A 12,383-nucleotide genomic window follows, 5' to 3' on the forward strand; every position below is an offset into this window, starting at 1 on the left:
TATGCATCACGAATTCATCTTAGTGGACACGGCAGTTCGCGCCCGTCACACCTAGGCCAGCACGTCAGCGAGCAAGAACGCTCCATCCCTCTGCGTGATAGCTCGGGCTGGCCGCATTGTGTAGCTTTCTGCGACGTGTTACTAGCGCGCCTCGCCTTCTGCGTCCGCGCTGGCGGCGACACGGCGACTTCTGCACCAGGGCATTGAAAGTGAGGTGTTCTAAGGTGAGGCGGCAGCCTAGTAGTCGCCGCCCTCCATTTCCCGACCTACACCATGGGCAAAATTTGGCCCTTCCAAAAGAAGAACCACGATGTCGAGGTCGGCTCCTTGTGTGGCGGTAGCAGTTTCGCGGTGAAACGGGATGTCCGATGGGTCCCATTTTGAGCACAACTAATTCAAAATTAGATCGGGAGATGTGATACCATTCCTCGTGAGGCATCATTTTATGTGACCCAGTTGCGAGAGAAAAAATCGAACTTGGAATACATCAGTTATTCCTAAACAACATTCACGAAATGAGCTATCACCTACCGAGTTCTATGGCTTCTAGGTCAAATGGGCTAGGTTTTAGCCCGTGGACATGCATAGTTTGCCGGAACGAGGTCATACTGCACACCTGCGTGTGCCCTGGGATGGGAATCAACGATGTGTGTGGGGTTTTGCCATCGTGGCCACGAAAAACCCGTTTTACATTTTTCGAGTGCCGAAACGGTTGTTTTCTGTGAAGCAGGTACATGAGGCGTGAAGTAGGGTTGAGGGAAGCCGGTGCTCAACGATAGAAGGGCTCCTACGCAACGTTCCACACACCCGCCCCGCGCTCTAGCATACAGCTAGAACTTTATTTAATTTGGAGTGGAGGGAGCACAACTAACTATGGATACATAACATTTCACACACAAAAATTACATCCACCTTCGTAGGCGCCGAAGATGGTGCAGTCACACGGAACCAAGGAACTTACACCATTTTTCAGCCGGAATGATGGACCGCAACCAAAAAAAAATCTGCAGCCACTCATGTGGTACAAAACAATAGAATCATCATATCGGGTGTAACTACATTGAATGCAGTATGTTGTTGTATTGCTAGTCCAAGTCCAACCAGAGGATGGATCCATGTGGGTTGATCGGCAAACGACTCGTCCAAGAACACCTCTAGGCCAAAATCAACACGGAATCAGCTATGCAGACAAGCAAGTACGGTAAAGTATGGGACAACCAGACCTGTTGTTGGCTAGATTGATTGAGTGTATATATAAGGGCTTGTGGAGCATAATGGAAAGGTACCCGAAAAGAGCTCTAACTCTATTTCCATGGATGACAAGATCTTTTTGTTTTCCTCTAATATTTTAGGTGGGTAAGCCAACGTGATATCATCACATTCGCTTTGTTGACATCCTAAGGAAAGGGTATATATAGGGCTTATATACACCTCTAGTCTTTCTCAACTCATCTTTTGAGAAGACGTTGTGAGCATGGGATATGTGTTTAGCACGTCATTTGAATTGCTTATCATGCCCTTTTTATAATGTGGTCATTCTACTTGCATGTCTCCTTGTAAGGCAGAGACTTCCCGATTCTCATGTACCGTATATATGCTTGGTTGGATGTTCTTTATAAAGGTTTGAACCTTATATTCTTGATATAATTTATTGAATGAAGATTGCAATACTTTTTCAAAGCTCAATTTACTTCCTTTGTTGTTGAGAGTTAAAGGGAAATCTGGATCTTACGTCTGCCATAAATCAAAAATAACTTTGCTGGCAATTTGTTTTGCTTGCTGGAGAGTTTTACCGATGATCATGTGTGCTTAACTTTTTTTTTTATGTTGGCAGGAGTATCAGGAGGTGTTTTCATGCCAAGGGAGGTATTATGTGTTAAAAGAGCACTAGAAAGAGAAGAGACAAGTATCCACAAATGTGGCATCACATATTCCTTATGTCTAAAATTTTGTGTATCACCGTAGGGGCTTCCCCTACGGTACAGGTGTCAAAAAAAATTGTGTATATCTAACATAAAAAAGAGTGATTGTCATTTTAATATTTAAGACATTATAGTTTATTCCCATGACTGTACCTATACATTGTTATGCACCAGCCAACGAACCTTTGTATTTTGCACCAGGGGCGTACGCATAAGGGTGGTCGGGTGGGTCGTGGCCCACCCTGAATTTTTAGAAAACGTTTTATATTTAGTTATTTGAGCAGATTTTTATCACACATGAGCAGAAAAAATAGGAAGTAGTGATGTGTGCCCACCCTGGGGTATTTTTGTGCGTCCGCCTGTTTTGCACCCATATATAGTATGATTATTTCATAATTATAAATATGTAATGTTTTCCTTTATCTCACATTATATATGATAGGAGCATCAGTAATGTTTTTTTCCAGCTCCGTTGCTCATGATCTGCCATCAAGCATTGATGTCATGTGCTCTTTGGCCGGTACCCATTTCATAAATTATTGAAGTCTTATTTGTAGGACAAAAACCCAAATCAGACCCTTTATGCGCATCACATGAAACAAACAAGAAAAAGTGAAAACAGCGCAACACCGCTGGCGCCGAGGTTTTTCCAGTCTGGTACTATATAGAAATTGGATGTTTTATACTAAAACAAGGAGAGGAATTGTCAGGCTATAAATCTGATCTACCTAAATACCTTGGACTCGTGAGCTAGCGGTCCACCCATGACCCATGTACTGCTCAAAGTCTAGAGGTATAGCTTGATCTGCACCGTTGGATTCAAAGAATGGTCGCTTTGTGTTGATCAACAAATTTTTGAACCAACCACACCTCCTTGCCAAAATCAGCATGAAATCTAGTCAAGCAGCCACGCAAGCAGGTAACGTATGGGACAACCAGAACTGCAATTGGTTGGACTTGTTGAGTGTATATGTAAGGGCTTGTCTAGCATAATGGAGGGATACCAAAAAAGAGCTCTAATTCCATTTCCATGGGCGACGATATTTTTTTGTTTTCCTCTAATATTTTAGGTCGGCCGAAGCTAGAGGTAGGCAAGTCTGATATCATCATTCACTTTGTTGACATCCTAAGTGAGGGGTATATATAGGGCTTCTATACATCTATATAGTCTTTGTTAACTCATGTTAGCAAAACACGCTGTGAGCATGAGATATGTGTTTGGCAGGTCATTCATGAATTGCCAATCAATCATGTCTTTTCTACTCTATTTATCATTTGACCATTCTACTTGCATGTCAACTTCCAATTCTTACCAAAGTGAAGAGAACTACTATGATCGGTTGGAATGGATACACATAGCTAAAAAGAATTAAAGAAAAGAATAGTCCACCTTGTAGCAACAGACCAAACACCACAACTAGAAATCCATCTTCTCCACAAGCGACACCTCAAAGAAGGGAATAGTGCACAAACACGATCATTGGCACAATATTAGTGGTAAGCTTGACTGGTGTGTTGATCAAATTAGTTTCATCATAAAATATATGTAATATCAAATGTATTAGCAGCATAGGGACTAGTACTCAACAGCTCAGCAATACATACATTGCATATCACAAACCACATACAAAAGTACATCAACCTTCGTGCATGCCCAGAGTTTTACGATCACAACGCAACAACAAACTTAACAAATGTTTGTTCGAAACAATCGACTATGACAACAACAAAAGATCTGCATATTTCTCCAAGCCAGTCATTTGCGTTAGTTAAAGGGGACTGGACAATATATGATCGTGTTTACACAGGGCAGCAAGAGCAGGAGACACAATCATCAGTCAGGGCTTAGTGTTCCAGGGTCAGGGTCTGCTTCCTCTGAGGACTCACATGTTTCCCTGAGCAAAGGCGATGCAAAAAAAAAAGTTATTTTTCTCTTAAACTATTCATCCTTGAGGACTCGCCTGTTTTCCTCCGTGAATGTCGTGTGGGCTTTGCATAACACGGCTCAAAATAGAGTGCCTGCTCGTTGGCTGAACTGAACGGAAATGCAGCGTGGGGTGTTGAAGAGTACGATCTGTGAATGCAATTCCCATTTCTCGCTGGATTTTCTACTATAAAAAAAGTAAATGTTGCACATTCACTGAAATAACATTGGTTGGCTAGTCTACAGTATAATTGAAAATAACAATGGTTGGCTAGTCTACAGTATACTTTAAAATATAACGCAACATACAGTTACTGCCATAGATTGCCATTTTTGCTGCGATAGGATACTAACCCAGTGGTAACTGAAAATCATCGCCTAGCCTCAAATGTACAAATGAAGATGGCATGAGGGCACTGGGGTTAGCTGACCCCAATGAAAGTTGGAAAACCAGCACTATCTAATCTAGCTTCGTCAATTTTACCTAGCTCCGTCAATTCACAATGGTCATACCAAGTTTTGGGGTGCTTTGACATTTAGCGAGAAATCATTACTAAATCAGTTTACAGGGAAGTACTCTGCTAGTGATTCATCTACACAGAAACTTGAAACATATCTAGAAGAGATGAAACAAATTACCGGAAAGCGTGGGAGCGACGCACAGAGCCAGGAGATGCTGCCGACAAGGCAGAAGCTCTTCTCTTAGCAGGAAGAGCCTTCTTCTTGTTCTTACTTTGGGAGTGGCTTTGATCAGCATCATTTCTGCTACTAGAATCAACTGACATTATCGGCGGAGATGAGATTGGTAGAGGGGAAGCATCTGGACAAACAGTTGTGCTTACAGGAAGAGTCCCTGTGGAAATCAAAGTAATCAAAATCAAAGATTTTAAAGATGAAAGCTTATGTGCACGGTTCATGAGAGCATGCAAAACCCAATCTTGTACGTGAAAATAAATGCACTGGATCATTCAGAACATCCACATCTGATTTCATTAATACTGAAACACCAAAATCAAAGAGTCGCCAATGCACACATGGTTACTAGGAGGAAACATGCATGTTTAAGCTTACTAACACACAACAGTAAAGGGTGGACATGCAGATTGTTTGTTGCACTGATGTGAGATGTTTATGAACTTATGCTCGGCAAAAAACTTAAATATTGGGTACCGTTCATCGAAGCAGCCTGGATCCTTTCTCGGGTGATTCTTACAAACTTGGGCAGATCGTTAGCGAGGTTCAAATCCTTGAGCAGTTCCTCGGAGTCTTTGTCAAACTTTAAGACCATCGAGAACTCCTTCTCGGGAGCTTGCGAGTCAACTTTGTCAAAGACGAATCTCACACCTGGAGGGAAACAGCACGATTGTCAGGAGGAAACAACGTGATTTTCCTTCAGCACAGCACTAAAAGTTATCGGTTACCTTGTACTTCCTCGACGACCTGGAAGCCGGCAAACTGCTGGTACCATGAAACAGCTTTGTCTATATCTTCCCTCCACTGTCCGTCTTCGCTGTTCTTCGCTTCGAGAGCCTCGACAGCTGCCACGGTACGTGTACTTCGTCAATGTATGGTCTATTGTAGGCACAATTTAATCAAGGTGGGACGACAGATATAAAGCTACACTGTTTCAACAGTATATATACCACAGCAGCACTAACTCCCCCCCGCCCCCCCCCCCCAAATGACAAACTAACAATATCGAAGTTTACCGTCGAGCGCGCGCGATACAACCGCGGCATGCTGGACTCTCGTGTTCGTCTGGTCGGTGACGGTGTTCCGGAGCTGCTCGCTTGCGGCAGCCGAGGCTGAGATCGACTCCATAATGCGCTCGCGCTTCCTCTCCTTGGCGATTTTGACTGCAAAAGGTTGGCACCCAGATTTCGCCATGACCAATTCATCCAGGAACTTACGGGTACACGCAGAAAGAACAGCGTGCAGCATCCAAGGTGTGCAGACTTACGGGACAGGGTTTGCGCTAGGTCGGTCTCCAGGTCGCGGAGCTGCTTCTGGAGCCCGGCGAGGTCCCCTGCGACACGGAGAAGAAACCTCACCAATCAGAGGGGAAACCGCAAATTTGAAGGATTTCATTCGGCGAGGGGAAACCCACATTCGGCTGCGCCGGTTGAGATGACTGAGGGACAGAGGGAGAGAGGAGGGGGCGTGCCTTTGCGCGAGAAAGTTTGGTGGGCGCCGGAGCGGGCGGAGTGTAGGCCGGCGCGGAAGGCCGCCCAGGCTGAGGGGTCCCGGCCGGCGGCGACCTGCCGCTCGCAAGCCGCCCGCTGCGCCGCCAAGTCCGCCTGCATCTCCGATTCGGACCCCGCTGCTGCCATCTCCTCGAGCGGGCGCAGGGACCTTGAGCCAGCGAGGCGCCGCCGGCGCTGAGAGTTCAGCGGCGGGGGAATAGGAACTCGCTTCTTCTGTTTCTGTGCTATTTACAGTTCTGCCCCTCCCTGGGTTTAAGCTGCTGGCTTTTCAAACCTGGACAAAGATTTTTCTAGGGCACAAGTGACCCATTAAAATGTGATTGCAAAAGCATATAAGACATATAATTTTAGGAACATCTGTAATGTTAAGTATGCACAAGTGAAATATAACAAAAATGGGAACATAAAGAAATGCATATATAAAGGAGTGATTGCAACTCCAAAAGATTTTCCATGAAAATAGTGTTTCTATTTGTGAACTCACCAAAACAATTCAAAAGATCTATATCCTCTAATTTTAAGTATGTACAATTGAAATATCACAAAAATGGGAATATAAAGAAATACATATATAAAGGAGTGATTGCGACTCCAAAGATTTTCCATGAAAAGAGTGTTTCTATCCGTTAACTCAACAAAAAATGCCAAAAGATCTATATTTCTTTCAAAAATATAGGTATCTTCAGGAAAGTTTGAAGAATACTCCGCCGGTGTTTGCATCAAGGCAACTAGACTGTAATGCTAATCATTACACAATCCTAGGTTAACTTAACCATTGTGTGACCCACATACATCATGGGCCCACTAGACGAGCATCTTGGCCCACCAGAAAATATATCTCGTGCTAGATCTCGGGCTGATGCGCTCCTGAATGCCAACGAGAAATTTGCCAATGTTTGTCTGCCATGGCTTGGTTGGGGCTCTGTTGAGTCGAACTTGCGGTAGGTGATCCCCAAACTAATGAATGTGGTGCCTCCTATTTGATTAGTTACAAGTTAGTATAATTGAGATTTTTGATGTTAGCCATAAGGGTCTTTCTATTTGCTGCAAGCTCGTGTCTTCTCTGCTATATGCACACACATGTGACATGTTGTGATGGTCTGGGCATATGTCCAAGATGTTGTCTTCATGCTGCAAATTTTAAATTTATTTTTTTGATAAAGGGCGTTTTATTACTCGAAGTATCAAGCATTACACACAGCCTCTGCATAGCTAAGATGTAAATTTTAAATTTATGTTGTTGTGTTTGTTAGTTTTTCACATTTTAATGTGCGGTTGATTTTCTTAAATATTTTGTTGTGTTCAATGAAGCAAGCTCTAAATGATGCAACAATTTTACGCAATTTTTATAAAAGGTAACACTAAATTATTGACATACCAATCTTGGTTGAAAAGCAAATTTCTAGGACACACGTTTTGATTGAAAAATTGTCATATTTCAATTATCTTCCCTTCATGTTAAAGTGTTCACTTGCACGTAAGAATTTGTTCGGAAAAGGAATTCTTGGCTGGATAGATACGATCGCGCGCGTCGAGACAAAATTTGCCGGAAATCTACATCGTTTACCATTTTGGCTCGACAGCTCGTCGGAAATCGGAAAGCTCGATTATGGCAGCCACACATATTCTCGCTTCTTCTCCTGGGCGGCGTTCGTTCCCAAGAAGCAACAGCCACCGGTCCGAAGTCCTCTTGTCCCACTGGTTCTCGAGGCGCTCATCAGATTGTTTTCCCACTGGTTCGCTTCAGCGCGCGTTGACCCGAGCTCCACCTTCTTCCAAGTTTGCCATCAATCCATACATACGACTATACGAGGCCTCCTCCTTTTTCTTTTCCTTCTATTCTACTAGTACTATTTCAGATGGATGGTGCAAAAAATCGCATCTTTTCAATGTACATGCGTAAAGTAATAGTGGCCTTTTTTTTATGTATAAAGCAGTTGTGGTCTTTGATAACGTACAAATCATGTTTGCCTGTTTTCTTTCACCTCAAAACAATTCCGCCGAGTCAAAACGGCTCGACGAGTGGTATTAATTCTTGGCGACTTGGTTATATGCATGGGCCATGGGCCACGTTCCCTTCTCCCTGTGATTTCCGTTTTCATTTCTTTTTAAATAAAAAAGAAAAGAATAATGAAACAAACACCGCACAATACTCAAAAGAATACATCATCATCATTACATTATTGTACAACAATAAGCTGTCGCCCTTCTAACACATAACAAGAATCCATCACGGCACCAGCAGCAGCAGCGGCGACGCCCGACCGTAACGACGAGCAAAACAGACAAGAGAAAGCATTTGTATACATGTATACAAATGCTTCAACCGAAAGCAAAAAAACACATACCAACCAGTAAACATTAGCTTCTGAAAATGGTGCGCGCGTCAGACACAACAAACAGCCATCAGGCAAACATTTGGGAGGGCGCCAAGCTCAGAAATTTTCCAGATGGAGTATCGGCGTTTCAGAGCTTACATTGCTTGTCTACCAGATGCACCACCACAAGCCTGAACGGCTTGACCAAAAGCAGCCAGAGGTGAGCCACGGCTGCCGCCACCGCGAAAACCTGCCATAAACTCAAGCTTCATTTCACAGAAGCAAGTACATCCACTATATCCAAGAAAGCAATTCAAACTTCACACTTATTTGAGGTCTAAAGACTACAAAAGACTTGGAAATCACACAGAGGAGCTAGAAACTTCCCCGTAAAACACATGGAGTCAAAGAAGGGGCAACCACGGTCGTTCAGTCCTCCTTGTTATCCTCGTACAAGAAACAGAGCACGATCAGCAAAACAAATACAAATATTTCGAAAAGGCTGCAAAATAATAGGGCAATGATATTGTACACAAAAGTTCAAGTATGGTCAAATAATACGCATCAGATCTATCTCAATCTTCACATAAGAACAACTTGCTGTCCATGAACAAGAAGCAATGCTAGGGAACATGGCAAATTCCTGTCCAATCAAGGGTCTGAACCAAGTCATGCATTTAATCTAGAACAAATTCATGCATCAATTCTTGAAGAACAAATGGAAGGCTCCATATACTGAACAATTGCAATCAGTATACTAGTCGATTCTCAGCCACCTGAGTGCCCCCACGCTGCACTTCAGGATGTTGCCGATGGTGTTCACCACCACGCTTCCTCCGACACCGCCTCCCGGTACCTCCCCTTCACACCCCTCATCTCCTCTTCCAGTATGATTTGAACCTGAAAAATATGCAAGATTCTCAGTACAGCGTATGCATGAGAAAACATCAAAAGATCAAACCAATTTAGCATATACTAGTGCCTATGCACACAACCATTATTCGTTGACTCAAACATGTTGGCATCCATACACGCAAGATCCTACCAATTCAATATCAAAAAAGAAATTTTGTTTAGCGAAATTACATGGAGAAGAGGGCCTCACTAGCAGCAGCATATCCTTCTTTTTGCAGTATTCTAGTAGGGTATTACTACCCCAAATGAATTAGTGTTGAATAATTGGCTGAACCTGACTAAAGCTCCATTACCATAGATATCCATCCACGTATAAACTAGTTTAGGGGGTACAAGTACTAGCTGTAAACCGATGGTGCTAAAATGTTCAAGGGAAGTGGCCAACGCAGACAGTCAAACCAAAGATAGTCATCCATAAAAACTGACAGCTGACAGTGCTACCACCAAATGTACGCAACTTTCAACAGAAATCGCAGTTTCAGCCTATCTAGCCCCCACTAATCCATATCAAATTGATATGCTCGTTCCTGTAGCCAGTATACAGCTTACCAAGTCCGCGAGTAAAGAGTGTCTTGAACCAACACTGTAAGAGCTTCCCGTACCTGAAAACTGCAGCCCCTCCCAAGGTAGCACCAACGGATGTGGCCGGAGAAGCTGCCGTACCGGCGGTTCTAGTACTAGAACGCCTCCCAAAAGAAACTGCTGCTCCTCTGCAGAGAAACAAAGTTTCAGTCAAGGAAACACCATGGCGGCGGAGATCGATCTTGTGCGTGGGGCTCGGGAGCGGGTGGAGCTTGGCCCGATGGAGAAGGGGACGGCGGAGGGGAGGTGGAAGTCGACGGGGAAGAGCGGCGGCCGCCTTCGATCTGGGTGGCAGCTCAATGGAATGGGAGACGCCGCTGCTGGGCCAGTAGCCCTATTGGACTATTGGACTCCGTCTCCGCTCAAAACGCGCGAGCCTCGGCCCAAAAACCAAATAAATTCGTTTGGCCAAATCCTGCGCGGGAATGCTCTTATTTCTAGAAATAAATACTACCGACTTGATTGAATCACACACACAGCATGCATTCATACTTTCATAGGCACCTTCTCTACAAGTACATGCATATATATATGTGTACGTCTCTCTCTATCTTTGATTTTTTTTTTAAAAAAATGTGTACAAATATCTCTTACCGAGCTCGGCAAACTAGAGCAAACAAGTTTTGAACTGAACTTCATTCAGTAGATGTGTTGATATCGCGGGGTTGTCAAGCGATTTATCGCCCGAATGGAATCACGATGTCGAGATTGTTCTTGTCGTGTGACGGTTTGCGCGTATGCGCCTTGGTTTGCCGGAACAGGGGAGTGGTGATGGTTGTATGAACGATAGACGATGTTCCCGGAAAATCTCGGTGACACAAAGTCACTAGCTAAGATTGTAACATGACCCGCAATAGTTGTAGAAACCTAGTTGTTCAACCCAAAAGTGTGTAATAGACATGATCTTGTCACCTCATGATATTTTAAAAAATGTCAAGACCAATTTTCATGCATTAGGGCATCCTCTTTAGATTATAAGCATATATAATGTTTCAATGTGTACTACATTAGGACAACATTATGCTTTTAATCCAAAAGGAAGGAAATCCCCGTCTTAACATCACGAAGCAAAAACCAAAACTAATACTCCCAACGTCATAATCCTATTTCATGGCTCCCGAGATTCTTACCCCTACCCTAGATTTTACTTCAAAGTGGTGATTTCATGTAACCCTACTCTTTGTCTAATTTATAATATGTGCTAAAATCAACATGGGAAAAACAAAAATAAAGAGAACAACTTCTTGGGTTGATGGCCTCGGAGTGGTAGTTTTGCACTGTAAGTTCACAATCTTCCTCTTGGATAGTCATATTCATGAAGCAGTGCCACCCCCACGGCCTCGAGATTTTTCTCCTTCAAACCGCACTCCACCCTCACGCTCAACCTCGTGACCTCACCCGCGTTGCACCTGCACTCCCTCTCTATGCTCCACCTCGCCTGCCCTCACCTCGTCATTGCGCTTCCTTCGCCTTTGCCACCATGCTCCCTTGGCTCATCGCGCCACCATCCCTTGCATCACCGCGCTCCTTCCACCTTCCATCGGATCACTGAGCCCCCTCCTTTAAAAAGGATGGCCTTTTTGGTCCAAGCCAACGACGAATCGCTAGACCCGATGTCAGCAAGGCCTGATCCAGTGGCTGCAAGGTCGAACACGTCGGATCCTGCTCCCACGAGGATAGAGGCAGCACCAGTCGCCCAATAGCCACGGCCTTGCGATTATGCATGCATCCATGAGCGCCGCCCCATTGATCTGGCATGTCGTTTGGTAGTCACCACCACTACTGCGCTCTCCCCGGCGGCCCTGCTCCATCGCCATCATCACGAAAGATGGTAAGGGTTCCTATTGGTCCCTCTTGGCCTATGCATTTGTTCTTACAAGTCCATCAGTTGCATTTGGTGTTTCTTGATTTTGTTCCTCTTTTGTGTCTGTCACTAAACCATTGGTGAAGCGGTTCAGGGTGATGGAGGTAAGCAACATCTTCTTAGCAAGAAGAATGTCGAGAGCACGGAGAGACTCTCCATGGTGGTATGAAAACGCGTTTTCACTTTGCTCACATTGTTTTCTTCAGTTAGCATGTCTACCTATGACAAAATTGGTAAATGTTCCTGTGATTGAGATCCCCTATGCTTAGATTAGATGGCAATGTGGATTTTTTATGTGAGCTTAGTTTCCTTCCCGTGATGTTACCTTTTGTTTTATTCAGGTTTTTCATAGCCATAGACTGCCTCAAAATTTCCACATGCTTGTTTCGATGTGGTATTCATGTCGTCATAGTTGCAACAAAAAATATGTCGGGAAGTGCATGTGTGCATTTACATCGAGAAATTTCTTGAATTTTTAATAAATCTAAGTCGTCTGTAGTTGCATATGGCAGTATCTACTAGACATACCTGGATATAAGTATTATCACATGCAATGGTGTATCATTTAACTATTGGTTTGAAACTAAGCATAATCTCAAGTGAGTTCAATGGAATACATGTTCTGGTTTTGGATATTCCCGCATTTCCTTTTGC

The 12,383-nt window shown here is 43.8% G+C and overlaps 1 protein-coding gene and 1 long non-coding RNA gene across 2 annotated transcripts; both read right to left on the reverse strand.

Moving 5' to 3' along the window:
• Nucleotides 1-3,499: 3,499 nt before the first annotated feature.
• LOC127342607 (kinetochore protein SPC25 homolog) lies at nt 3,500-6,284 on the reverse strand. The gene is made up of 7 exons (XM_071820607.1): nt 5,954-6,284; nt 5,807-5,872; nt 5,556-5,702; nt 5,268-5,384; nt 5,017-5,190; nt 4,486-4,699; nt 3,500-3,817 (listed from the first exon to the last, which is right to left on the reverse strand). Exons 1-7 carry the CDS (start codon nt 6,174-6,176, stop codon nt 3,757-3,759), a joined length of 1,002 nt encoding a protein of 333 aa, XP_071676708.1. The 5' UTR covers nt 6,177-6,284; the 3' UTR covers nt 3,500-3,756.
• A 1,897-nt stretch (nt 6,285-8,181) lies between these two features.
• LOC139835044 (uncharacterized) lies at nt 8,182-10,169 on the reverse strand. Its single transcript, XR_011750778.1, has 2 exons — nt 9,886-10,169; nt 8,182-9,268 (listed from the first exon to the last, which is right to left on the reverse strand). It is a non-coding gene; the product is annotated as an uncharacterized lncRNA (long non-coding RNA).
• Nucleotides 10,170-12,383: the final 2,214 nt, after the last annotated feature.

Source organism: Lolium perenne, chromosome 1, assembly GCF_019359855.2.
Source record: "Lolium perenne isolate Kyuss_39 chromosome 1, Kyuss_2.0, whole genome shotgun sequence".
Lineage (NCBI taxonomy): Eukaryota > Viridiplantae > Streptophyta > Magnoliopsida > Poales > Poaceae > Lolium > Lolium perenne.

Excerpts from the sequence above, each read along its gene's own strand:
- LOC127342607 (XM_071820607.1), bottom strand. The coding sequence starts at position 6,176 with ATGGCAGCAGCGGGGTCCGAATCGGAGATGCAGGCGGACTTGGCGGCG. Across the intron at positions 5,873-5,953 it reads CTCAACCGGCGCAGCCGAAT|GGGACCTCGCCGGGCTCCAG; the intron begins GTGGGTTTCCCC and ends TCCGTGTCGCAG. Across the intron at positions 5,385-5,555 it reads TGTATCGCGCGCGCTCGACG|CTGTCGAGGCTCTCGAAGCG; the intron begins GTAAACTTCGAT and ends GTACCGTGGCAG.